This window comes from Sesamum indicum, linkage group LG8 (assembly GCF_026168435.1).
Source record: "Sesamum indicum cultivar Baizhima isolate 11 linkage group LG8, ASM2616843v1, whole genome shotgun sequence".
Lineage (NCBI taxonomy): Eukaryota > Viridiplantae > Streptophyta > Magnoliopsida > Lamiales > Pedaliaceae > Sesamum > Sesamum indicum.
Genome location: NC_142664.1, coordinates 29,124,635 through 29,150,193, shown reverse-complemented (window position 1 = coordinate 29,150,193; position 25,559 = coordinate 29,124,635). Strand labels below are relative to the sequence as shown.

The 25,559-nt window shown below is 36.1% G+C and overlaps 4 protein-coding genes across 8 annotated transcripts; 2 read left to right on the top strand and 2 right to left on the bottom strand.

Moving 5' to 3' along the window:
• Nucleotides 1-159: 159 nt before the first annotated feature.
• Nucleotides 160-11,367, bottom strand: KEA3 (K+ efflux antiporter 3). 2 transcript variants are annotated; one of them, XM_011089704.3, is made up of 19 exons: nucleotides 11,046-11,367; nucleotides 10,187-10,576; nucleotides 9,601-9,702; nucleotides 8,934-9,014; nucleotides 7,798-7,899; nucleotides 6,409-6,486; nucleotides 5,791-5,859; nucleotides 5,567-5,617; nucleotides 4,395-4,508; nucleotides 4,210-4,311; nucleotides 3,993-4,127; nucleotides 3,546-3,727; nucleotides 3,322-3,457; nucleotides 2,908-2,979; nucleotides 2,729-2,827; nucleotides 2,056-2,217; nucleotides 1,510-1,599; nucleotides 1,272-1,433; nucleotides 160-647 (listed from the first exon to the last, which is right to left on the bottom strand). In XM_011089704.3, the coding sequence occupies exons 1-19, from the start codon at nucleotides 11,079-11,081 to the stop codon at nucleotides 390-392; spliced, it is 2,421 nt and encodes an 806-aa protein (XP_011088006.1). In that variant the 5' UTR covers nucleotides 11,082-11,367; the 3' UTR covers nucleotides 160-389. The 2 variants fall into 2 exon arrangements, with proteins under 2 accessions (XP_011088006.1, XP_088739705.1); XM_088883579.1 differs by lacking the exon at nucleotides 11,046-11,367 and having other exon boundaries at nucleotides 10,187-10,618.
• A 1,309-nt stretch (nucleotides 11,368-12,676) lies between these two features.
• LOC105169322 (peptide methionine sulfoxide reductase B5) lies at nucleotides 12,677-14,688 on the bottom strand. The gene is made up of 3 exons (XM_011089703.3): nucleotides 14,263-14,688; nucleotides 13,093-13,249; nucleotides 12,677-13,007 (listed from the first exon to the last, which is right to left on the bottom strand). The coding sequence occupies exons 1-3, from the start codon at nucleotides 14,586-14,588 to the stop codon at nucleotides 12,843-12,845; spliced, it is 648 nt and encodes a 215-aa protein (XP_011088005.1). The 5' UTR covers nucleotides 14,589-14,688; the 3' UTR covers nucleotides 12,677-12,842.
• Nucleotides 14,689-16,327: 1,639 nt separating this feature from the next.
• Nucleotides 16,328-19,545, top strand: LOC105169321 (glutamyl-tRNA reductase 1, chloroplastic). The gene is made up of 3 exons (XM_011089702.3): nucleotides 16,328-16,800; nucleotides 17,297-17,538; nucleotides 18,135-19,545. The coding sequence occupies exons 1-3, from the start codon at nucleotides 16,494-16,496 to the stop codon at nucleotides 19,272-19,274; spliced, it is 1,689 nt and encodes a 562-aa protein (XP_011088004.1). The 5' UTR covers nucleotides 16,328-16,493; the 3' UTR covers nucleotides 19,275-19,545.
• A 132-nt stretch (nucleotides 19,546-19,677) lies between these two features.
• Nucleotides 19,678-22,968, top strand: LOC105169320 (protein RMD5 homolog). 4 transcript variants are annotated; one of them, XM_011089698.3, is made up of 2 exons: nucleotides 19,678-20,130; nucleotides 21,634-22,968. In XM_011089698.3, the coding sequence occupies exon 2, from the start codon at nucleotides 21,636-21,638 to the stop codon at nucleotides 22,791-22,793; it is 1,158 nt and encodes a 385-aa protein (XP_011088000.1). In that variant the 5' UTR covers nucleotides 19,678-20,130; nucleotides 21,634-21,635; the 3' UTR covers nucleotides 22,794-22,968. The 4 variants fall into 4 exon arrangements, with proteins under 4 accessions (XP_011088000.1, XP_011088001.1, XP_088739946.1 ...); XM_011089699.3 differs by having other exon boundaries at nucleotides 21,630-22,968; XM_088883820.1 differs by having other exon boundaries at nucleotides 20,127-20,227; nucleotides 21,630-22,968.
• The last annotated feature ends 2,591 nt before the right edge of the window (nucleotides 22,969-25,559 follow it).

The window sequence follows — 25,559 nt, the reverse complement described above, 5'->3', positions numbered from 1 at the left end:
GACAAATGGGATGCGTATAAGATCGACAAGAGAAAGGATAAGGCAGCAGCATGCAGCTTGTACATTACAGTAAAATCCGAATGGTAATGGGACCATATCACTAAAATCCCAATGATAAGACCATATGGCTCGACACAATTGCATCAACCCCAAAGGAAATGTTGAAATTTTTGCATTAGCCACTCATAGTTGATGAATACACATATGTACATAGTGTGGTTAAGCAAAATGTCAAATGTAATAACACTTGAGGTCTCCACCATGTCGTATGGTTTCTCTCAGCTACAAAACTTAATGCTCCAAAGGCATTAAAGAAATATGCATCAGACAAGATACCCTCAAATGTGATTATCAATTCAATGTTATTAACAAAGGCCTTAATGAAACTCTTAAGGCTCCTCATTAGCGACACCTACTGGATCATTCACATCAACTCTATCAGTGTAGGATTGGACATTGTTTCCTGTATCTATCTCACAGTATAACACGCCTTTGGCTTCTTCATCGTCCAAATGGAGCTTATCATCACAAGATTGTTCGGTCCCTGCAGGTGACTTCAATGTGCTCCTTTCACTTGTTTGATTAACCATCTGTGACTGGTCGTTGTTTGAGAGTGTGCGTACCCCAACTAAGTCTGTAACCTTCATCTTTAGCAATAATTATGGCCTCGTTCAGTATACATGTAAGAACATACAGAAACATGAAAGATAACGAAGGAAGATCCGCAGGGCGGGGTGGGGGCAATGGGTGGCGAAAGAAATCAAAAAGAACATAAAAATTGGGGAACAAAGAGAACTCTATGAAACAAAAGGTACAAGGTATAGAAAGAATTATAAGAAGTAGAGAACTGAATAATAGGATAAGAAAATGAAAGTTACCGACAAAAGAAACAAGAAAAAAGAAATTAAGGAAAGAAAAAAGCAAAAAGTAAAATCATACTCCCATTACATTAAAACCCCTTGGATATTTCAGAATAACAGCCGTAAGCCTCCTTATATGCAATGCACATGCATCAGTAAAAAAGGAGTAGTTTTGCTTGAAAAGTTGGTCAAAAGGGATCAAAATAAGTTTTGGAAACAGCAATTTGACAGCTGAGGAAATTTGCATGGAGAACCTGACTGACACAAGGTATCACTGTAATTATTGAAAACAGATAGGGTTCTTTTTAATCACGCCAAACCTCAAGGAGCTATTGGTAAGGTAGTCATCCCTTTCTAAAATATGGTGTCTTGTCACATACATATATGATATATTCTGTACTGTGTTATTACCTGCAATGGCTTCATCACTTTCGACTCTTGTTCATCATTTCTTGCTAATGTTTCTTGAGCTTGTAATACCATCGAATCTCGTACAAGCTGACTCAGAAAGCTTACATCATCAGACATAACACCGAACCCCTTCAAGAGCTTGGATCCAAGCTGTAAACTTGTCTGCAAAAATTACAAAGTAGAGTTAAAAATCCTTGCTCACTACAACAAGTTCCTCATCGGATTGACATAATAATACCTCCGCATTTTCAAGAATTGCATCAGTTGCGCCTGCTTTCTTCAGATCCAACAGATGCATCATGTCCTGAGCACGGGCATATATGGGAATCTGCAAAGGTTAAGTTTTTATTCATGCATTAGCGCTATAAAGAACATGAACATATTAAAAGACAACCTGTTGGGTTTTGTGAAGCTTTAGTTTCAATTTCAGCCAGCAAAATATTTAGATGAATGTTCTTGATTGCTATGTGGATATTAGAAAGAAATCTCAATTATTTGGGTAAAGAACAAAAATTTTCAGCTTCTGCTTACAAATAAGTAGGCAATTAAGCATTTAACTACAAGTGTAATCCAACATGCAATGGTTAACGACAATGTAATCTTTTTCTACTGAGATTGTCTTTTGGTTTCTTTCTCAGTTCAGAACTAGTATCGGCATTCTAGGACATTCATTCTGCATTCATTTTGTTTGTATCAGTTCACATGTGTAGTTAGACAGACAGAAACTCACACCCACAAATGAGAGGGAGGGAGGGAGAGAGAGAGAGAGAGAAGAAAAGGTTACTGCAGGGAAGGCAAGACGAATTCGCTGAACAGCCTCAAGTGTTCTTGTTTTCCCTGTGTACATGACCATCACAGCTTTCGGTGAATTAATACCAGCAGACTGCAAAACTGCTGGACGGGAGCCATCACCATACAGGACAGGAAAACCAAGTTTTCTAGATGTCTGTTATGGGGATAACAAGACAAAATGTCAATCAAACTAGATTTCTTGTTCTCTTCAACACAAAGAGAAGACACATCCAACTTAGAAAAAAAAAACGATAGCATCCTAACCTATTGAAGCACCATTAAATTGAAAAGGAAAAAATTGCAAAGAGAAAGAAAAGTATCTATTATGATAGACATTGAGCAGAATAGAATGATAAGGAAAAGAAAATGGCATTAGTTGGACTAACAACAAAAAACAGGTTCTTATCCAATAAGAGATAATCTACCTGTTAATTAGTCAACCACCATGACAATCACTTCTTGTTAAGCATGAAAAAACCATTCAATTTTTCTTTCTAGTCCCAATAAAGGGAATATCGGGTGTAGATAATCTCAGGCTCAAAGGGGTCGTGCACATTTAGGACATTAAAACACTACAAGATGGATTCCAATTCAAAATTTTGGTCCCCTCAAAAATTAAAACAAGAGCATTCTTTGTGAATTCCTAACGCGTCAGCAGCACTTACCTTCACAACAGAAGGGTCAAGATCGAAAGCAACATATGGCCACCCTGCATCACCATCAATTCCAGAAGCCAATGGAGTGGACAAGAAATTTGCAAGGATCTTGTATAGGACAAGAGCTTTATCGGTCAAACTGGATGACTTAGGTTCAGCTAAATACATAGTTCATAGTTTAGCCATACCTGAGCTTTTTGCCCGAATCCAACTATAACAACAGGTTCACTGGCATCAAAGTTTACTGAACCATCAATTTTCTGTGTCACCATAATATTTCAGTCAATAAGTTAAAAAGAAATCAGTTTACTTCTGATAGGTATTACTCCGGAGGTAATGGATATAGTAATAAGAGAAAAATCAGACTCAGATATCAAGCTTTTACACTCATCAAATGCTTCACAAAGATCACTAATGAAAGAAAGAGAGTGCAACTAGTCTTTTAGTTAAATTATTCAACTAAATGCCTTAGATCAAGACCTCATGACACAACCATAATGTAGTTCTTTTGATGTAAAGCTAACTTTAAGTAGTTAACTAGACCACATTATGCCATCCTTGACTGTTACTAATAAAAAGCCAGTGCTGTTTCAGAAACTTACTCCTTCATCTTCAAACTTCTCACCAATAAAATCAGCCACCTTTCTTCCAACATCATTGAGTAAGGGGGTCAATGCCATAGACAGGACAACAACGATTATAAGAAGTTTGTTCAGTTCAAGTGGCAGCACCCCAAGCCTATATCAGGATTTTAAAATTATTTTTAACAGTATAAACTGAAATTAATGACAGAGGATATTGTACTCAAGCAACAGTCACTATTTACCTGTTTGCCAAAGAAAAGACAACGAACCCGAATTCTCCTCCCTGGGAAAGAAGCAAGCCTATCCTTATGCTCTCTTGGAGAGTCAATCCAACTCGTGGACCTATTGCTGTTATAATCAGTGTCTTAATAACAATCAAACCTGCCAAGAGCGAAAGCACATTTGGCCACTCTCGGATAAGAAGCTGCGTAAAATAAGCACACATGTAAAAGAGGTTACCAAGTTTCCAAAAGTAAGCAACCGGGTGAAAACATAAATTTGATGTGCCAGGAGGTCTTGTCCAGGGCATGACAAAATAAAATGGTTTTTGCCAAAACTTTTACCACTTGTGTCATATATGGTAAATTACTGCATCTAATTAATCGAGCATAATGGAAGGAACATGAATCAGAGAAGCCTTACAAAGCTGACAGAAAATGTGCTCACATGACGTCAGAACACATCAATACCTGCATGTCAATAGAAGTCCCTGTTGTCACAAAAAATAACCCAAGAAGTAAACCCCTAAAAGGCCTAATGTCAGCTTCAATTTGTGTGCGGAAGTTTGTTTCTGCTAGAAGAGCCCCGGCCAGAAAAGCTCCTAGCTGCAAATAAACAAAATTAGAAACCTTCAGTTTGCGAATTACAACACATTATTGATCTGTATTTTGGGAAACAATATCAAACCGTATCACTGAAGCCCAACTTCTGCGTTAGCAGTGATGTCCCTGCAACTGTAAGCAAGCAGAGGGCAACAAAAGCTTCTGAGCTCCTCGTATCTGCAACAACCTGGAACAATAACCAAATTTCATCTTGTAACACAAACAAAATACATTTGAAGCTTATTCTCTTTGAAATACAGGAGTGCACACCTCAAAAACCCGCCTTAGAAGATATTTTCCTCCAAGGGAAAGCAGACCCAATCCACCTAAAGCTTTTAAACTCTCTTTTGCAAGCATTGGCCAAATACTTTCTTCAACCAAATTCTGCAGATAATACATTGTGAAGCTGTAGTAGAAGCTTGCGAACAGCAAAAGCACCAATGAGTTGCTTCAGAAGATAATGTATTTGATAGGCAGTAATCTGAACTTAGAGGCAAAAATGACATTTACTGGAAGAAACGATCAACACTTCACCTTCAGTATAAGAATGAAATTTGCTTTTGCAATCCAGCATAAATGCACGTGTATGTGTTGTTAACTATGACAGAGATAACTTTTTCGCTGTAACCTTATATTCTGAACTAAGAAACCTAGAAGACATTTGTATTTTGGTCAAAGCTACTCAATCAAGCTTGCTTTATTCGGAAATAAAAGATGAAAAAATACAAATACTGCCACTGTAGTCAAGAAAAACATCTAGAAACCATGTTTCCCAATTTTCTCTATACATTTGCAAAAGTCAACCCATCCTAAGCATCCATAAGCTAAGTGCAAGTAAAAAGAGATACACTGTCGTTGTTGCATCTCAAATATAACGACGATATCCAACCAAACAAAGATAGTAGGTGCAGATTTGTTTAGTTTGTAACTAGTAAGAATAAATTAATACAAGAATCCTTTGAAGTTAGGAATTTCATGCTTATCTTTAATAAGATACAGTTTGGAGGAAGCACAACATTTGAGAAAATAAGATCAAGAAATAACATATAAACGACATGGTGGAATGTAACATCGCCCTGTTGAAACAGAATAGAATTACAACTCCTATCAAAATGGATGACATAGAGAAAGGACTCACACAATCTGACCATTTTAACCGACTTTGTGAAGTTTAGACATTGTTCCACATTTCTTTCCAAATTCCATAGGCAAATATACATTTATGCAAATTATGGAATCTAATGACCTGCTATGTTAAGTAACCTTGTTGTGACTAGAAGTTGTAAACACATCTCTAAGTCTATTATGAAGTACGAAATAATGCTCTAATTGTAAAACAAAGACGCCACAACCTCAAAGAATAGACTCTCTTGAAAATTGCAGTATTAAATAATTGCAGGCTTTTACTGATATAATGTACCATCTCGAGAATTTTGATGTACCTGGCTCTCCAACACCGGCAATATCACAAGAAGTGGGACAACTGCAATGTCCTGCAATTATCAAGTAGAAGGTAACTCAGAAAAAGGTTATTGGCTTTACACATGTTCCAAGGCAATCTCCATGACCAGCCCCAGCCAATTCAGGATAAACATAAACAAAAGAGGTGGGAGTAGAAGCAACATGGTAAGAAATATATGGGAGATAAACTAAAAACATAAACAACCTGCAAGAGAAGAATCCCTAGAGTTGCTGAGCCAAATCTAGTCGGAAGTTCCCCCTTTTCTGCAAGAAGCTACAGATTACATGTAAGAGTAATGCACTTAACCTTAGAAACTTGAGCGAGGTTTCTTTGGTACATGGCACACCTTAATCTTTTGATAGCGACGTTACCAAACTCATTTAACAATTCCTCTAGAAATTAAATATTTCTATAAAGCATGTCCAGAACTTCAAGTATGACATGGTGCCAAAAGATAAAAAAACAAGGGACAGTGAACTTCCGGATGATCCAGAACTACAAGAATTGTTACCTAGTGGAGATACCTTGAGTTTTAACAACAAAAGACCAGATTATTCTAAATGACAAAGGAATTCACTTAATGGTGCAATTGCCTGAACTCATTTGTAGCATAAATATGTGGTAAAAGTCACGAGGAAATTGTTTGATTTTTTCAGCTTCCCATCCAATGTTTCCAGATTGAAATTAGAAAGAGACGAAGAAGTAGAAAGAAGAAAAAATACATGACTTACTACAGAAAAATGTAGTTCCCTAACTTGAGTATAGTGCACTGCTATAAGTAACCAACAGTAGATCTTATTCAAGTAATCTGAGCTGAAATACCTGAAGTACAAAGGCCGAAGAAGACAAGGAAAGAGCAGCACCTATAACCACAGCTTCATCAATGCTTCGAATATTGACCTACAATATTCAAGACGTATCTTACCACACAGGAAAAGACAGTAACAATTAAAAGTAACACATGTACATACATGTGTGTGGGTATGTATGAGGAAAATGGAATAACCAATATTACTTCATATATATTTTAAAAAAAAAAATTCAGGCTACTGTAGCACACACCACTCATACTTAAACTGATATATTACAGAACCCCTTCAGATTTTAAAAAATTAGTAGTAGTCATCTGGTACAGTAGTAGGCTACAGTACCAGAAAGTTGTCATTTGTTTGAAAGAATTCAGACCACACATGCTGATAAAAACACTTAGAATTTCCATTTATAGCTTTCACCTTTGACAAGTTAATTTCCAGCAACTACATTTATAACAATCATTGTCTTAGAGAACATAGTTGCAGCGAAAAACATGCCACTTTCCAATTCAAAAAAGTGAACTTTTGAAGAAATTTGGTATTTTCTAACAACAATTTATCTTAGACATTTAAGAAATAGCAACATAAGTATTCATTATTTGTTCCACCTTCCAACCCGACCAAAGTAGAAATAGGGACATTATACTTATCTTCTTCAAGCACGAATAGATAACAACACAACACTTGAGGATTCAGGCATCATATTCGCATTGGAGTGTCTAAAAAGAAATTTCAGAGGAAAAAGATAGATGCTCTCCAAAATAAGCATTTCAATATGGCATGTACGAGGTACCTTTCTAGTCTTCCAATAACTTTCTCACTGAAATTAATAAATCTTCACTTAGTTTGAGCGAAAGTTTATATAATTGACAAATCTGTTGGTGAAGCTCAGACTGGACCATCAGAAATATAATTAATGGCTTCAAGGTAGCATATATCACATTAGAATGATAAAAACAAATTAAAATATTAACTTTGTAATTGGTTTAGGAAATAAGTTCAAGAAATATTCTGATTCATGGTTTAAGTCCATAGGGCACAAACAGGAATGTAACTAAATACCAACTAGCTAAAGGTCCATAGGACATAAAACAGGAATGTTTACCTTGGTGTTTGTACCACAAAATAAAAAAGACACCCACTCGACTGAAAATGATTAAACCATAGTAGATAGAATTATCAATCATGATTTATTTAACTCTTCATGTCCAGCTCATAAGATGCAAAAACTGAATATGCTCATAGATACACCCATGTTGGAACTCTGATTGAAAAGGGCAATGAGATCAAAAGCCAATTAAGCTACAAAGATCTCATTTAAGATTAAATTACCACATATCTCTTTGTGACAAGTCGTCAGCAATTTCAATAGAGGCATGTATGGAGAAAATTGTCTTACCAAGTCCGGTCTTGAGTGGAAAAGAAACTCCAATATTCTGGTTCCAATAGCCCCATTTGGTGGAAGCTCAAATGCGGTAAAAGCAAGAGTTGATAATAAAACCTTCATCAGAGAAAACCAACAGTCAGAAGATAAACAAGAGCTGGCATGCATTATAAAAAGAGTTACACTCGCATCCAATGTTACAACTAACATGGTATTTATCTTACTCATACTCTAGTCTCCACAAGATGCTTAAGTTTACATGAGATAAAAAAAGGAGAGTCAAAAAATGTGGTCTTGTGGTTTCAGCATATGAAGTGAGAATTTGTTGAGACATATCACCAATTGACCCAATACCTAGTAGCTTAAGCTTTGCAAGATTTGGGTCCAAGAATTAGTTGGGATTCTCTTCATACGAGACGTTATCCTCTTCAAGATCTCACTGGTACTGTGAAAACAATAGTTACCATATCATAGGCTGGTAAAGTCCAAAGCACTCTAAGTGAGGATAATAAAGTGCCAGATCAAGGAAGCCGAAAATCAGAGAATATAAAATTGATGGATAATGTTGATAAAATTGCACAAGGGGAAGACACCTTGTGGAATCGTGGGTTGATCAACACATCAGGACGAGTAGACAATGGCATGCTCCTCGTAAACTAACATTTGTAGAAACGAATTGGTAGAATGTAAAAGGTCCTCGGAGAGTGGATGACAGTGTGTATATTGATCAGGTGCTCACACCTCAAGGCGCAACTCAAGGTATACAGAGTAGATTGAACCAAAAATTAAGATATGAAGTCCAAGAATATAGAAACATGTGAAACCAAGATTTATCATCTTAAATGTTCCGGGGGCAACAAGTACATAAGCCTTTGCAATGTATAACTGAAAGCACAAGTTATCCAAACGTACACTAGAGCTAAACCGATATAGCCATAAAGAATACTCAGACTCTAAGGAATTCTCGCAGTTTTGGAATCCACATCCTGCGTCTCTAATTATTTTAACTAGCAAATAATAGCATTATCCCGACAAGATCAAATTTTAACCAGTAACAAAATCACATAGGTATAGGATCACATCAGTCCTGTTGGGAATGGTTTCAAATAATCACACACAACAACCAACTAAACTCATCTGTCAACATGTACCTGAGTTAGCCCCAAGCCAAAAGCAAATTTAGCAAGAGCCTTCAAGCGAGCAAGTGAGAGCTCCAAACCCATTTCAAACAGCTGCAAGGAATTATCTGTGAGGTGAAGTTAACCGACCCATAAAAATAAGGAACTTCAGAACTTGGAGACATTATAACTAATATGCCATTAAAGCTGCAGAAAGCTCACCTAAACAATGTACGTAAAATAATGCGAAGGGAATGTCACACTTGCAGGTGAAGAAATTCACAACCTAATGACGGGACTTATACCTTACGGTCTTTGGAAGTTACAGCTAACAAGCATATTTTCACCTACACTAACTTCTAAAATGCTAGAAAGGCCTTTAAGCCATAACCTAACTATTACATTATCCAACTAAACCTAAATTATCATTTATGAAAGGGCTCATGCAATCAGAAATATAAGGAAATACAGGTCCTTTTTCCTTTTCTTCCAATAAGGACATGATGAAAAGTAGATGAAAAAGAAACGTCAAGGGCAAACTATACCAGAAATCAGGTGTTCTTCAAGAAACTACTAAAATTGCAGTGGTAAAAAATAATGATGTCCTGGACTTAAACTTGTCATTATAATTCTGGATGAAATTTTGAGGTCAAGGATAATGTCAAAGGAAAGGAAAAAGGAAAAAAGTCATTGAGCTTACCAAGAAGAGAATTCCCCATTCTGATAGGACTTTTACATCTGTGAGATTTCTAATCAAGCCCAATTGATTGAGCACAACCCCAGCGAAGAAGAAACCTAGAATCTGAAACAACCACAGGAATTAGCACCCATACATTCGATAGAAAAGGAAATAACATAAACCAGAAAATAGGAGCACTCTAATAAGCAATATAGTAGAGTTTCTTGAAATCATAAACCAGATAGCTTCATTGAACATACAGCTGCAGCGAACAAGGCAACATATGTATCATGTCAATAAATCTGTAAGATGCGATGATGTTTTGGATTCAGCCAGTCCAATTTAACCGAGAAGGAGGTACAGATTGAATACGTGCTTTGGAGGATTTCAGATTTATATAAATTTGTGAAAGAATTATGTTTCTTGAAGAACGAAGTTGTTCACTCCTAATTATGAATAACAACAATTTGCAATCAATTTCATCATAAACCCAAAGAGAATATAAAATAAATGACGATATTGCCCAAAGCATGCACACAGTCCTAACCTCATAATAAACTTACAATGGTAATCCCATTAAGATTTCAAATTGGTGAAGTCAACTTACAGGGCTAGCTTTGATCATTCTGAAAGCAGGAACCACCAATACGGTCACAGCTAAGAACGTTAGAGTGTCCAAGCCCAAGTCATTAATAACATCAACAGCACTGGCAACATCAACTGATGCATATACCCTCAATCTGCGTTGTTTGGCACGTCTGGAGTTGAGAAGGTAAATTCTTTTTCCACCAAATACAGAGTTAGGTGGCAGTGCTGTTCCCTTGAAACCATCGTTTGATCGGTATAGAAGATGACAATTTATCCTGTGATGCGTGGAAAGGTATGGCAGATGAACCGCACGTCTACAAGCACACGAGAGATCAAGATAATGCCCACATGGACGCTGAGCAGAAGAAGTTGCTCTACTGGAACTAGTCCCCAAACCGATGCCATAACCCTGCATTATATATGGATTCATGAACATGTTTGGCCACATGCATGAGAAATATATGCGTGATATCTAAACAAATATCAAGAAATAATAGTATTCAAGGATGAAGACATGTCATCAAAAGAATAAAACAAGGATAAACACATGTACATAGGAATGAAACAAAAAGGATACTGCAGACAGTTAGAAGCTACAACATATTAAGCTCTTCCACTTGAAACCTCGAGAGGGAAATCTCAGTGCAATCAGGCAAAACAATCCATTCATAAAATTCTTCTCTTTTCCTTTCCCCTCTTAATGTGAAAAGATAATGAATAAAAAGAAAAGCAAAGAACACAAATAAATCAAGAGTCACTAAACTCTCAACCAAGAAACTCAAGTTAATTATCAAAACATAAACTACAAGTTATTTTCTCCTCCTTTCCCATGAATCGTTGCATCTCAACCATTAAATCAGAACATTAATAAAACTCACTCTGGGATTGTAGCAGTACGCCACAGCATCCAACATACTGACATTCACGAAAGTGGAACAGCTACTTTATCAAAAACCACTAAACAAAACATCTAAAGATAGTAACAAGAGAGATTGATGATAAAGATTCTTGGTTTTGAGATTGTGGGTCAGTGAAAATCTTCACGTCATTCAGGCTCAAAAGAAGAGGAAGAGGAGGAGCCACACATTCACGCAATTGGGAGTTTGGAGCGTTTTGTTTAACTGTCAAAATAAGTAAGTTTTATTATGATGAGTTTATAAGATAACGTGGCGGATTGGGGATTTCGTATTTTGATCTTCAACGCGGGCTTAAATTTGATCTCTGGATATGATATCCCAAACCTTTTATGGAAATTAGGGTTTATATTTGCAAGAGAATTTTATTAATTTTGTACTTTGATCTTATCTCTATAAAACAATAATTATATTTATTTAAGGGTTAATTACACTTGGATCTTTTTTTAAAATATTAAGTTATTATTTCTCCCAAAAAAAATTGAAATTACAATTACATCTTTTTCAAAAGTACTCATTTTACACATGACTCCTTCAACTAGAGCTTGGATGAAAAATACTAATGTAAGCAAAAACATTACGCAACTTTTTCAATTTTGATCCTCATTTAACAAGTATATTTTTGTAATTATCAAAAGATAAATGTAATATATATAAGGTGAACGTCATTATATATATATATATATATATTTTTATAAGTACAAATTATTACATGAAAATGTTAAAATAAGAAGTAAAATTAAAAATTTATATAATTTTTTTTTGTTAACTCAGTATTTTTTGTTCAAATCCTGACAAATGGAATCAAGTGTTAACACTAATAGTGTATTTGGTTGGGATAGAAATGGAGGAATAAGAGAAGTCATAATAAAACTGAATATATAAGATATCTCTTGTGTTTGGTTGGGAAATATATACAATTTCTCTCTAATTTTTTTCTCCTTCTAGTTGATAATATCATACATAATTGTAAAAGAAAAATAACAAAATCGTTGAAAAACTACTACATCGAAGTTAACAATTAGATAAACAATATTGTTAGTAATTAGTATTTATTTAAAATAAATGAACGATACTCATTTTGATGAATATTTTTATTAATAAAAGATATTCTTATTTTGAATTGATAAATATTTTTATTAACATTTTAAAATTTTTGATATACTGAAATTATATTAGTATAATGCTAATTTATTTAGTTTATGATACAAAGTGAATAGAAGGGTAATTTTATAAAATTATAAGAGTTACCAAATAAATAAAAGTATTTGAGATATACTCCCATTTCAATCATACAAAACAACTTAAAAGAAAAAAATATTATTCTTTCACTCCCCCTCCGCCTCACCCTTTCACTTCCCTTTTCCTGTCACTTAAAACCAAACGAACTCTAAATTCTCATAGAGGAATAAGTGCAATTCTAAAATATTTTTAATGAAAAGTATAATTTCTCTTTATCTAAATGTAATTAACTATTTACTTAATAAAATTTTAAACTAAGCCAAGAAAGTGTGGTTGGAATAATTTAGTAATAGAAATTCAATCGTCCAGAACTTTTTAATTTTTTAATAAAATAGGCAGTTAACGACATATGATAATCATACAAATTGGTAAATATTTAAAATAGCTGGATAAAGTGTCAATATTAAACTCCACAATGCAGATCAAATGGTCATTCGATACATAAAACAGAAAGGTAATATTATTTGGCAGTTTACACGACATCCTCGTCAGTTGGGACCGTAACTGTAACTGTGTTCTTCACTGCGAAGAAGCAGAATTAGCGGGAGTGAACTTGAGGGATATACTATTGACACAATGGCGTTCGTCTGTTGGTGTAGGAAACCCTTCCCCTTTAAACACATGACCGAGGTGTCCTCCACAGGCTGCGCACGTGATTTCTATCCTCCTTCCGTCGGGATCAGGCTATACAATCATTTAGTAGCAGTCTTTAAGAGGCTAATACTCTGAGATTCCCACATGTGAAAATGAATGAGGAAGGAAAACTTACTGTTCGATTTATGGCGCCGGGTAGACCCTCATAGAAAGCTGGCCAACCACAACCGGAGTTAAATTTGGTAGTGGACTTGTACAGAGGAGTTCCACATCCTGCACAAGTGTAAATACCCTCCTGAAAGAACTTGTCGTATTCCCCAGTGCCTGGATACCTGAGAGTATGCGGGCACATAACTAAAGTTTCAATTTAATTTATTGGTTCTCAGATACTTCATAGACTACAGTCTACACTATATACGACTCGCTGAAAAAAGCACAGCAGAGCATAGAATTTCACAGCCGCCATACACACGACATTTGATGCTTTTGCTTTTAAAGTTTATTACTAGCTTCTGTCAAGGTCCCTAGAATAGCAGAATTGCCGAAAGAATAACCAGTATGACGAAATTCTTGCAACTGTGGCAGCATAGTATTACATTAAGCTCAACAAGCGTCACTTCTTTAATCACTTCCGACCCAACCAGAAAAACAGAAACAGAAATGACCAATGACCAATCTGGATAAGGATATTGAGTGTTATAGCAGACAAATGTATATCAAATAATTATCAAGCACTAAATTCTGCAGCTGGCGCGCGGCGTTCTTTAGAACAGAATACCAGTTCTTGAAAATCATAACTATTGCCAGAATGGGGGAATTATTAGCAACACTCTAACCCTACCATCAAATATTCCACTTAGGTAATCTCTCAAGGGGTGCTACATCCGATCCTTTGTGTACTGTGTGCATGGCTAATTCAAAATGGACATGTGTTCGTCATCTAAGCACCTGGTGTAGCATCAAAAAGACCTTAAGAGATGCATTATTTCTCAATTTCAATCTAGAGTCTTCAAATCTACCGAAATAACCTGTTAGTTGACTGAAATTTAACTCAAAAACTCCCAGTTCTTGGGAATGCGAACACTCGGGAGCTCCAACCAGCAAAATTTCAATCCCACAATCTCAAGCTCAAAGGAACAAAGTCTAACACATAGGTGGATGCAACTTACACTAAACAAACACCTGCATAAATGACCCTACAGCAACTCCCTACAAAAATTGCAGAATCCACCAAAAGGAAAGACTCTAACACTAATAAAACTAAAAGCCCTTCAAATTTCACAATCCAATTAACCTGAGATCAAGTCAAAAAGAACACAGCAAATCTGCAAGAAATCAGACTTACTCAGTACCCTTCTGCCTTAGAATACGGAACTGCTCCGGGGAAAGAACAGCGCGCCATTCCTCCTCCGACTTCTGTACCGACCCAGGCGCAGCCATGGCTACAACCCCACTTCTGAAGCTCTTCTTTCCCTGATTAAGCGTCAACACAGAAAACCCACTCGATAAACTGCTCCTATACCTGACTGCCTTCGTCAATGAACAACGATCAACGCGGGCTGTCGCGATATGGCTGATTGGGGCAGGCAGAAATCTAGATAGAGTGGTGGGCTTGAGAATGAACGTTCTAGAAACAGCAAGAGGCGAGATTTTCAGGATTTGCGAGCCCATTTGACAATAACTAATTTTGCTTTTCGTTTATTTATCTCTTTATTCGATTTTGTATCAGCGTATGAACCATGTATCACTTCACTGAGAGCGAGCGCGAGCGTGAGCGTGAGCGTGAGCGTGTGGCGCTACAGTGTCCACCAAAATGGCACAAGGAGTGGGTGGCTTTGAGGGTGTGTTTGGTAGAAAGGAAATTTGCGAAAAAGTAAAATTTGGGGGAAATGGATAAATATGGTATTAGTAGTTTCTAACATGTCGTGAATAAATAAAAAAGAAAATTTTAAAGAAAATTATTATCACCAATCATGTGAACCTAATTTTTAATTACCAATCATGTAAATAGATTAATAATAAAAATATAAATAACAAATGTCATTAAAATAATTTCATTCTGTTATTAATAATTCATTTATAATTACCAACAACATGAACAGAATAAATTGAAAAATGACAATTTCATTGCTAGATAAAAACGCTCCAAATATATAATAACATTTGGTACTCATTTTTTTCCCCTCTCCACAGTCTCCATCACATTATCGCAGTTAGTGTAATTAAACATGACAATTTGCTAATTATTTTTTTAGAATGGGGATATTTGCTTATTTCTCATATCACAGGGAGGTGATCCGACTCGAAATATGCGATCTCCTTTTGGTGATCCAAATCAGCCACGTAATCTCTCTAGATCGTTAACGGGTCATGAGAATTAAAACACATACGTTAGACCAGTCGGGTTCATCCAAGACTAAGACCCTCCTTTGCTCAAGTTAGTTTGGATTGATATGAAAATATGCGATCTAAAGGTGTACGGTCAAAAGCAATTAATGCAAGTTACTTCAAATGATTTGTGTTTGGGTATTTATAGAGCTATATATACAATGTTGACTGGCCCATGTGTCACAAATTGGGTGACTTTACCTTTTATCCAACGGTGAAGAGTCCATACTGTTATCCGAGTAGATTTGTGGGTTTTGGCACGACTTGGAGCCTCGAAAATCTGACCCATGAGCTGACCCACAGATTGCATTTAAATTATATTATCAATCTCATGAAAAATGATAAAGATGCTCTAAATATATAATTACATATGGTGCTCAATTTCACAGTCTCCATCACATCATCATAGTTAGTGTAATTAAACATTAATTATTATTAAAAAAGAGAAATAATCAATTTTCCCCAAGTTGTTGGAATCCACTCTGCGGTCCTCCCAAACAGACCGAAAATGAAGTTTGAATAATGTTCCTTTCACACTGGAACGTGAACAGAGGTTCGGTGTCGTCAAAGTCAAAACACGAGAAAAGCATGAAAGTGAAAACGATAAAATAAATGAGGAAAGAGAACACTTCCACGGTCTAACGCGGTGGCTCCGTCACCAATCGGGCGTGTGCCGGCCTAACGTCCGTCAACAAAAAATGAAAAATTCAATTCACAAAAGTCAACCCCCAATTAAATCCCATGGTCTTGTCTTCATTTCTCAATAATTTACTAATCCTTTCTTGATTTAACAAACCCAAATTTTATTTTCAAATACATTATGTGAAATATTGAGTAAAATAATAATTTGATATTTGAATATTAGAACTTCATTATGGTTTTTGAGTAAAAATAAATTTTATTACAAAAAGAAGAGTTAATTATATTAAAATAACAAAAATAAGCAAAATATATTCCTAAAAGAAACAAATATTGGTATTTAGTGGTGGCATTGCCGGGTCAAATAATTGGCACGAAATTTGAATCCGGAACCCAAAGTCGTTGGACGGAGTCGTTGAACCGTATTACCAAACCCACTTCATCCACCGTCTCTCTCTTTCCTTCCGAACCTGCTCTGGTTTTCCACCAATAAAACTCGGCCTCCAGGAGCCATCTCGCCACCAAACCACCACCTATTCTTTCACACTGATGGCGGCGGCGAGTGGCTTCGCGACCTCTCTTTCATCTACCAATTGTAGTATTCATTCAGAGGCTAAATTGAAGTACGATTGTCGCAGCAATTCCCTCCGTATTTGCGGCTCATCTAATTGTTCCGTGGCTTGTTTTCCTCCGCAGACGAGAATTTTTTGCAATAATTCGAGGTACAAGGCTGTGATTCCGGTGACCAAGTCCTTCAGATTAAACCCTAGATGTGAAGTTGCTCCGAACGCGGAGATCCCACCCAGGTCCTCGAATCTCATGGCTTTGGAGCTCCTGAAGACCTCCGCTGCTAATCGTGAGTTTCCGTTCTTCACTTGATTAATCCGAGTTTTAGTATGGGGTTTTGAGAAAGTAAATGTGTTTCTTCTGTTTCCTTTTATTTGAGGATGCGTTGCGTTGGGAGCTTTCCTCTGAAGCTACTGTTCGTTCTTTCTGTTTTTTTCTTTTTCTTTGCCCTTTTTTTTTTCTGTTTCCCCGGCTGATTTGATCTGATTTTCAAGGTGTTGGACCTTATTCTCTGATTGGAAGTTTATATTTGATAATGTGAAATTTAAATTCAGATCATGGCTTTCTGGTTTGCATTTATTTCATATATTTTTAGATTAGGAAACAAGGATGCTAGTGCTACTTGAAGGATTCAGAGCTGATTTTCTTGATTAGGATTGTGCAGACCATAGGAGACTAGATTCTTTTTCCCCCTCTACCTTGATAACTGATGGCCTACACTTTTATTCAATTTTATAATGAGACTTTTGGGAGCTGTTTTCTTACCTATTACTTTTTCCAATCAGGTTATACAAAGGAAAGTAGCAGTATTGTGGTCGTCGGGCTTAACTACCGCACAGCACCCATTGAGATACGTGAGAAGCTTTCTATTCCAGAAGCACAATGGCCTCAAGCGATTGGTGAACTATGTGCTCTAAATCATATAGAGGAAGCTGCTGTTCTTAGTACTTGCAACAGGTTGGAAATATATGTTTTGGCTCTGTCTCAACAGCGTGGCATTAAAGAAGTGACTGAATGGATGTCTAAGGTAATACCATTCACCACTTTCATGCATTATATGGTTATTTATAGTCTCTGAAGAGAGTGGAGAGAATTGCTGCATCCGTTGCACCATCCTAGCTCCATAAAGGCAAACAAATATATATGAGACAGTTATGTAGCAACAGAAGGAATTGATTTTGTAATATATACATAAGTGATTGTTTGACATGAAATATATTATTGCTTAGGCTTAATACTGATGTTCTGTCTGTAAAAGGCATGAGAAGATAAGAATGTCCAAGCCACAATGTAAATAGTCTTGATGACTGAACTTAAAGTCTTGAATTGGTTGTGCATTGGAAAATTCAACTTGTTTTCTCTGAAAGTACTGGTCTCTTCTATTCCTATACCTTTTTTACAACAAGACTTAGTGTTCTACCTTAAGACAGAGATTAGATGATACACTAATCATCCAGATTTCAATTGCCTGAAATTACTTTGATGTCTCTACTCTATTAAATGGTGTGGTGAAAACTTTCTCTGATATATTATCCTGACATTACCACAAAAAGCATGAAACATTCTATGTCTCTATGGAATAAATATATAATAGTTCCTGACATCGTACATTCTTTTCTGCAGATAAGTTCAGTTCCAGTTCCGGAGCTATGTCAGCACAGATTCTTGCTTTTTAATAAAGATGCTGCAGAACACCTCTTTGAAGTATCTTCTGGGCTTGATTCCCTTGTTTTAGGAGAGGGTCAAATTCTTTCCCAGGTAAAACAAGTTGTTAAAACTGGTCAAGGAGTCCCTGGATTTGACCGCAAAATTAGTGGGCTGTTTAAGCATGCAATCAGAGTGGGAAAACGTGTTAGAACAGAGACCAGTATCTCCACTGGGTCAGTATCAGTTAGTTCAGCTGCTGTCGAGCTTGCTATGATGAAACTTCCAGAATTTTCACATGCTTCAGCGAGAATGTTGGTTGTCGGAGCTGGCAAGATGGGAAAGCTTGTGATCAAACACTTGGCAGCAAAGGGATGCAGAAGAATGGTTGTTGTCAACAGAACAGAGGACAAAGTAGCTTCAATTCGTCAGGAGCTCAAGGGTGTTGAGATAGAATATAGGCCTCTGTCGGATGTGTTAGCATGTGCTGCAGAAGCGGATGTTGTTTTCACGTGTACTGCTTCAGAAACTCTTTTATTTTCAAAAGATCAAGTTCAGACGCTCCCCCTTGTGGGCTCTCATGTTGGAGGCCAGAGGCTATTCATTGACATTTCTGTTCCTAGGAACGTCGGAGCATGTGTATCAGATATTGAGACCGTTCAAGTTTACAATGTAGATGATTTGAAGGAAGTAGTGGCTACTAACAAGGAAGATCGACTGCAGAAAGCAATGGAAGCTCAGGCAATCATTATAGAAGAAGTGAAACAATTTGAGGCATGGAAGGACTCCCTTGAGGCTGTTCCAACCATCAAGAAGCTTAGGGCATATGCAGAAAGAATCAGGGCTTCTGAGCTGGAAAAGTGTCTGTCAAAGATGGGGGACGATATCCCAAAGAACCAAAAGAAAGCTATCTATGATCTTAGCGTAGGAATTGTGAACAAGCTCCTTCATGGTCCAATGCAGCACTTGCGCTGTGATGGCAATGATACCCGGAGTCTCAATGAAATATTGGAGAACATGCATGCACTTAACAGAATATTTAGTCTTGACACGGAGGTAGCTTTATTGGAGCAGAAAGTACGGGCAAAGGTCGAACAAAATAAAAAAGGAGTGTCTTGAGTGCACATGCTTTCTCTCTGATGCGATGTTTTATTAGTTTCTTTTTTTTTTCTGGAGGGAAACTCCCTCCATAGGCACTTGAATTCATTTGAGAGTCATCACATTCTTTGGAGTCTTGTATAACTTTGTATAGGTGCGGCCGCCCAGTCCAAGGGATGGCTTTAACGTCCCTTTTGTATTGCGTAGACTACACTCACTATAGGAGAGAAAGAAGTAACTCGAAATGTAGTTTAGCGAGATGAAATAAAAGAATCATACAAGTTTGTAGGCATTAGAGTTATTTATTCTCACAATGACTTGAACTTTTTGCTGTTGGTTTGCAGCTCGTGGGGCATATTTTTGATTGATTTGATTTGATTAAGTTTGATTCGCAGCTCGTAGGGCATATTTTTTATTGATTTGATTTAATTAAGTTTGATTCAAGTAGGAATTTTGCTTGATTACTGAGTCACATAACATATAGAAAATTTAATAAATTTTCATTGGATCCTAAATTGCAACTGGTAGGGACAACAAATAACGTAACGTACCACCGCCCTCTCCCCAACTATGGCCGGCAAAAGAAGCTTTCTTGCTTTCTTAGGTTTACTTCTTTATTTTTGCCTTTACAGAGGAAAAAAAGAAAAGAAGGAACTGATAAGAAAAGGGTGGAAGGGGCAATTTTGGGAATTCAGAAGAGATCCTGCGTACGTGTCGTCAGCTTCATACTGAAGAAACCGAAAACGTTTCTCTCAATCTCATTTCTGTCTCAAACTCTCTCTCTCTCTCTCTCTCACTTTTCTGTCTTCTCCTGTCTCAGTCTTGACACTCCCCTCACTATTTTCACTACCTAAATTCAATCCCTTGATTCACTTCGGTATGTTTTCTTTCTATTGTTTGATTCGTTTTCCTTTACTCTTCAATGCTTTTCGGCGTTAAGTTGCTTTCTTTCTTCTTCTTTTTTTTCCCCAGTGGTAAGTACTCCCATGATTGCAAGATGAAATGGTCTGTGTTAATTTGTGTTGTCTGGACGAATGCGAATTCCATTTTTTCTTCTAGATTTGATAGTTTTTTCGATTCTTGATTTCATAGTTTTCGGGAAGTACTTGAAGTTGTCTTTATTGGTTTTTTGGGCCTTCTTCTTTGTTTTTTTTAGCGGAGGAGTGGGGAGTGGGGAGTTAGGCATGTACTTATGTCAAAAATCTCTGCTTGTTTGCTACCTAGGGAAAAACAAGCGACTGACGTGCGGCTCTGGTTTAAGTGAATGAAATTTCAATATTGTTTGTAATGGATGGTATTATGACGTCAGGCGGTTCGTTTATTGAAGAACATAATTTCTGAAGCTAGTTTTAGGAGTGGTATCTAGATGATCCTGCTTATATGTCGTGTTATATATATGTATATACAGTTATGTATCTATGTATGCGCGTGGTGTGTGTGTGTTGTGGTTTCTTTCTCTGGTCGTTCAGGTTTGTTGATTAATAGATTAATTTGCATTTGCTTTTGATTCTTACAAATCATGGCGTGGTTAGTGATCCTAAATTGTGAGGTTGAAAAAGGTAAGTTCTTTTTACTTTTCTTTCTTCCCCTAAACAGAAATTTCATAAAGAAAATGAGGATATGGCGTCACAATTGTTCTAACTTCTTGGTGGAGTTCGTAAACTATATTGGTTTTCTCATTTTGTAGGTTTTCTGTGCATGAGAGTTTAAACTTTAAACAATGAAACCAATGCAGCAAATGAATGTTGCGCAAAACAGCAATTTAGGACATGTCACAGGAATTAGTAATTTGGGAGAGACTCATGTCTCACCTAATCAAAGTGCGAGAGGTCATTTTTTGTTCGTTTTGTACAACTCATGTTGCATTCTGTATTGCCAAAAGAATGGATTATTGAGAATCTCTGTGCATTAGGTCCTTAATGATAGACTTAGAGAGAGCAAACACTATAATTGGGGTTTGTCTTGGTTGCACAGTTTGTTCCTCTTCCTATGTTTATAAAAGGTAAGGTCACATTTATTTGGCCTTTGGTCTTGGTTGATGTGATCAATTGGATGCTAATTGGTTAACTAGATGCATGAGGTTATATTTGTAACAAATGGTTGTCTAACATTATGAGAAAAAGAATAGCTTGTGCCTGATGTTCTTGGGATTTTGTAAGTGTTAGTATCATTATGCTTTTGTTTTATGTATTGATTATGAAGGTGGATGCTTGAACTATGTTGCTTTCATCTAGAATTATCATTTTATGGTCCAAAACACCGTACTCTAGTTCAAGTAAACATGAATTATATTTCTTACCTTTTGGGACTAGATTCTTTGCCTTTTTGTCCAGCTGAACGTATATAATTATTTATGCTGCTTCTTTGTGAAACTAGTCAGGTATGGAGCTGAATGCTATACAAGATTCATTTGAGAGGGTTGTGAAGAAGCAAAAGTTATCATATTCCAAATCCCAAGAATTGATCCGCCAAGTTGGCCATGAAATTGACCAAGCATTGGCAAGAATACAGTCAGATAATGATTCTGGCATATCCATTGATCCTAAAACAGTTCTCACGGAACTCAAAGCCAAGCTCCAGATTGTTGGTTCACATAATCATTTAGAGGGACTGCAGCGAGATCTGAATACGAGTCTCAGCAAGCACCAGAAGCTCCTTGAGAAGATGCTATATCCTGATATATCGAACACGTACGGAAATGTTGATTTTGACCCCCATATTGTAAATCAAATCATCATCGGCCACGTTTACCGTGAAGGCCTATTTGATATTGCAGACTGTTTAATACAAGAAGCTAGTGAACCTGAAGCCAAATCCTTGAGGTTGCATTTTGAAGAGATTCATCAGATCCTCAAGGCTCTGAAGTCAAGGAATCTAGAGCCTGCAGTAAACTGGGTCTCCAAAAACCAGGAAAGACTAAAGGAGTCTGGCTCAAATTTAGAACTGAAACTCCACAAGCTGCATTTTGTAGACATTTTACAGAAGCGAAGCAGAGCAGATGCAGTTAAATATGCCAGAACTTACCTTGCTCCCTTGGCTTCTTATCATATGAAAGAGATACAAAAACTCATGGGTAGCCTACTCTGGGCAGGAAAGCTTGATAAATCCCCTTATGCTAATCTGGTGGATCCAATCCATTGGGAAAAATTGGCCGAGGAGCTTATGTTGACATACTGCAATTTCACAGGACAATCCTTCAGGGACCCTCTTAATGTTGCTGTTGCTGCTGGGGCAGAAGGACTGCCTACGCTGTTAAAATTGGCAAACGTAATGGCAGCAAAGAAACAGGAATGGTGGGCAATGAAACAGTTGCCTGTGCCAGTGGAGCTGGGTAAGGAGTTTCAGTTTCACTCGGTTTTTGTTTGTCCAGTTAGTCGGGAACAAGGTAGTGAAGAAAATCCACCAATGTTGTTGCCATGTGGTCATGTTCTTTGCAAGCAGTCAATTAGTAAACTATCGAAGGGAAACAGTCGTAGCTTCAAGTGTCCTTACTGCCCACAGAATGCATCAGTTGCACAATGCCAGCAACTATACTTCTGAGTTCTGATAGTTGTATAGCGCTCCTGTATTCTCTGTCCTCCTTTCCAAGGACGGCTCGGCTTTTGTTCTGTAAATAAATATCACATTCTTCTAAAATCTTATTTTGCTATTTCTTTTCACAAATAGAATGTCAATATACCTCCTGCTCTGCAAAGAGTAATTTGTCTTGTTTTCATGGTAGCTGTGTTTACTATGCTAATTCTAGCAATAGTTTGAACTATTTATTTTTGGCAAAAGCAAATTTGACACCTTTATGCATAATCATTATGGCAATCTCATCTTAGTTCATGCATGTTGATTGTCTGATCTTGAAACTCAGTCATTACATGATGTAGGAGCCCGGCTATATACAGAGGCAGCTGAAGATCATTAGATTGATTATGAAAATTGATAAATAATTGGTTATTGGGACAAGCATAGATGGTGATCATGTGCTAAACAAAAGAACTAGGAAGAGTTCGACAATGATCTTAGCCTTTCTTTGTCTGAAAGGAAAATAAAGGGAGAACATGTTCCATTGAACTTGTGAAGGTGTATCTTCTAATTAACTACTTTCTTCTTTGGACTACCTTTCATAATATTACATCCAATAGCTGAAGTAACTACCAATTATTTTGATCCAACTATCAATCTTCTATATCTTTTGAGTCAAAGAACTTCCTAAACGCTTCTTGTAAGTAACATGATGTGCAAATATCATCATTTCCTTAACACAAGGCCAAAAACATAATAACAAATCAAAGAAATATGAGCATATAATCTGAATTGGTATCATTTCAATCAGAAACAATGGTCTGACCCCATGACATGTATCAGCAATACAAAACCAGAACCTTGAAAAGAAATGAAAATTTGAGAAAGGAATAAAAAGAAGATGAAATTCTTCATCCTTCACTATTTCGAGGAAATCCCAACAATTTTCTCAGGTCTGGAAACAAATTACTAGGAGCAGAATCAGAAAACTCATTGCTTTTGCACAAGTGTTCTTCCACCAGTTCCTTAACAGAGCGTGCAGATAATGGATGAAAATGGGCACTCCACTCTGTAACAAACCCTTTTGCCAAAGCCCATCTTTCCTCTTCATTCATTCTCTTCCATTTCTTCCTCAAATCGTCTGATTTCAGTCCCATGAATTTGCAGACCTCTGTGAATAGGAGCTCTCTGCTCCTCTTCAACGCCTCATCTCTTTGAACTGCGTGGGAGTTCAATTTCTTGATTTCTATGCCCAATTCCACTGCCAGCAATTCATCAGTGAGGCCTTCTTTCTCTTTGCTGCACGATATTCTGAGGGTTCTGGGTGGGTTGGAACTGGGTTTCACGAGATGGGCCACGGCGGGATTGGAGGGAAAGGGTTGGGTTTGGAACTTTGTGGGTTGTGGGATGAGATTTGGAGGAAGGGTTTGCATTCTTGAACCCATTTTTGCAGTTGCTTTGATAGGCATCATTGATGGAGTTCGTTGTGCGGTCGTGTTGGAAATGGTATGAAGGAGTAAAAAGAGAAGGAAAACAAGGTTAGTATGTGGAGCATCAAACTTCACTTGATCTAATCCTAAATCAAAAGAGAGAGGGTAAATTTAGACCAATTACTGAGTTTTGTCATAATTATGATTATTTTTTTGTTATTTATAAAATTATAAATATTTTTATAGTAATAATTGTGTAATAAATATTTTTTGTGACAATTCATTGTAGGAATATTTATTAAGTGGTCGTTAATTTCAAAAAAATATTTGTAATTTTTTAAATATGAGGGTGTATTTGAAATTATGATAATACATCAAGAGAACATGTTGAAAACAATTAATATTGATGTATTGGGTAAAACTGAAAATTCCAGAAGGGGTAAAATACACTTTGCCTCCCGAACTATTGGTCATGAAATATTTACCCCTTAAACTAACAAATGTAATACTTATCCCCTTGGTTGGACAAAAGTATTCTTCGTGTCTTGAACAATTATATTATTTTCAATATATTTTAGTATTTTACACATTGAATCATCACTAAATTATTTTTTAATTAATTTGTTTAATAAGTGAAGTATTTAAATTAAAAGTTGATTGTATATATAGTAGATACACAATAAATATAATATAATCAACAATTCATATACTGGTCAAAAGAAAAAAAACAACAACTCATATATGCTTTTTAAAAGAAATTGACAAATATATATATGCTTAATTGAAAGTTAAACATTTTTAGAAAAAAATGTATAAATATATTTTATCATAATTTTTAAAGAAAAATATGTTTAAAAAAACGATATGTAATATTCATTTTTATGTAAAAGAATAAATAGTTAATAACCTAATTTTATTACTAAATTAATAAAACATTTTCATGAATTTTTTTTTGTGTATTTATTGTACTCATTTATTAGTTAACTTTGAGTTTGTAAAAAAAATACTCACTAATTATATAAATATTTTTTCCAATTAAAAAATTAATTAAACTTAAAAATGTAAAATTACTAAAAGAAAATTCTTTGAACGAAATATATACATATATATAATATAAGGGCAATATTATTTAAAAACTTAATTGTTAGGGGTACGTGTTATATTTATTAATTTAGAGAGTAATTATTATATGATGAATAGATATTTTCAAAATTTAGGAGTTATCCTTTTAGTTTTTTCTCAAGCTCAAGCACCCTCCACTATAGTTGAGTTCTTGATTTTCTTATTAAAAGCTTAAAATTCATTCTACATTTTAAAAGAGTATATGTTGAGCAGCAGATCATATACAAGCCTAATTTTACTT

What these genes read in the sequence shown, in the direction of transcription:
- KEA3 (XM_088883579.1), bottom strand. Translation starts at nt 10,615, where the DNA reads ATGTGGCCAAACATGTTCATGAATCCATATATAATGCAGGGTTATGGC. An exon ending in AATGGGGAATTCTCTTCTTG is followed by an intron (nt 9,015 to 9,600) that starts GTAAGCTCAATG and finishes AATTCCTTGCAG; the next exon opens with CTGTTTGAAATGGGTTTGGA. An exon ending in TTGACCCTTCTGTTGTGAAG is followed by an intron (nt 2,218 to 2,728) that starts GTAAGTGCTGCT and finishes TCCCCATAACAG; the next exon opens with ACATCTAGAAAACTTGGTTT.
- LOC105169322 (XM_011089703.3), bottom strand. Translation starts at nt 14,588, where the DNA reads ATGGGCTCGCAAATCCTGAAAATCTCGCCTCTTGCTGTTTCTAGAACG. An exon ending in CTAAGGCAGAAGGGTACTGA is followed by an intron (nt 13,250 to 14,262) that starts GTAAGTCTGATT and finishes GCATACTCTCAG; the next exon opens with GTATCCAGGCACTGGGGAAT. An exon ending in CCGGCGCCATAAATCGAACA is followed by an intron (nt 13,008 to 13,092) that starts GTAAGTTTTCCT and finishes ATGATTGTATAG; the next exon opens with CCTGATCCCGACGGAAGGAG.
- LOC105169321 (XM_011089702.3), top strand. Translation starts at nt 16,494, where the DNA reads ATGGCGGCGGCGAGTGGCTTCGCGACCTCTCTTTCATCTACCAATTGT. An exon ending in GAAGACCTCCGCTGCTAATC is followed by an intron (nt 16,801 to 17,296) that starts GTGAGTTTCCGT and finishes TTTTCCAATCAG; the next exon opens with GTTATACAAAGGAAAGTAGC. An exon ending in TGACTGAATGGATGTCTAAG is followed by an intron (nt 17,539 to 18,134) that starts GTAATACCATTC and finishes TCTTTTCTGCAG; the next exon opens with ATAAGTTCAGTTCCAGTTCC.
- LOC105169320 (XM_088883819.1), top strand. Translation starts at nt 20,176, where the DNA reads ATGCTTTTCGGCGTTAAGTTGCTTTCTTTCTTCTTCTTTTTTTTCCCC. An exon ending in CTTCTTTTTTTTCCCCAGTG is followed by an intron (nt 20,228 to 21,633) that starts GTAAGTACTCCC and finishes GAAACTAGTCAG; the next exon opens with GTATGGAGCTGAATGCTATA.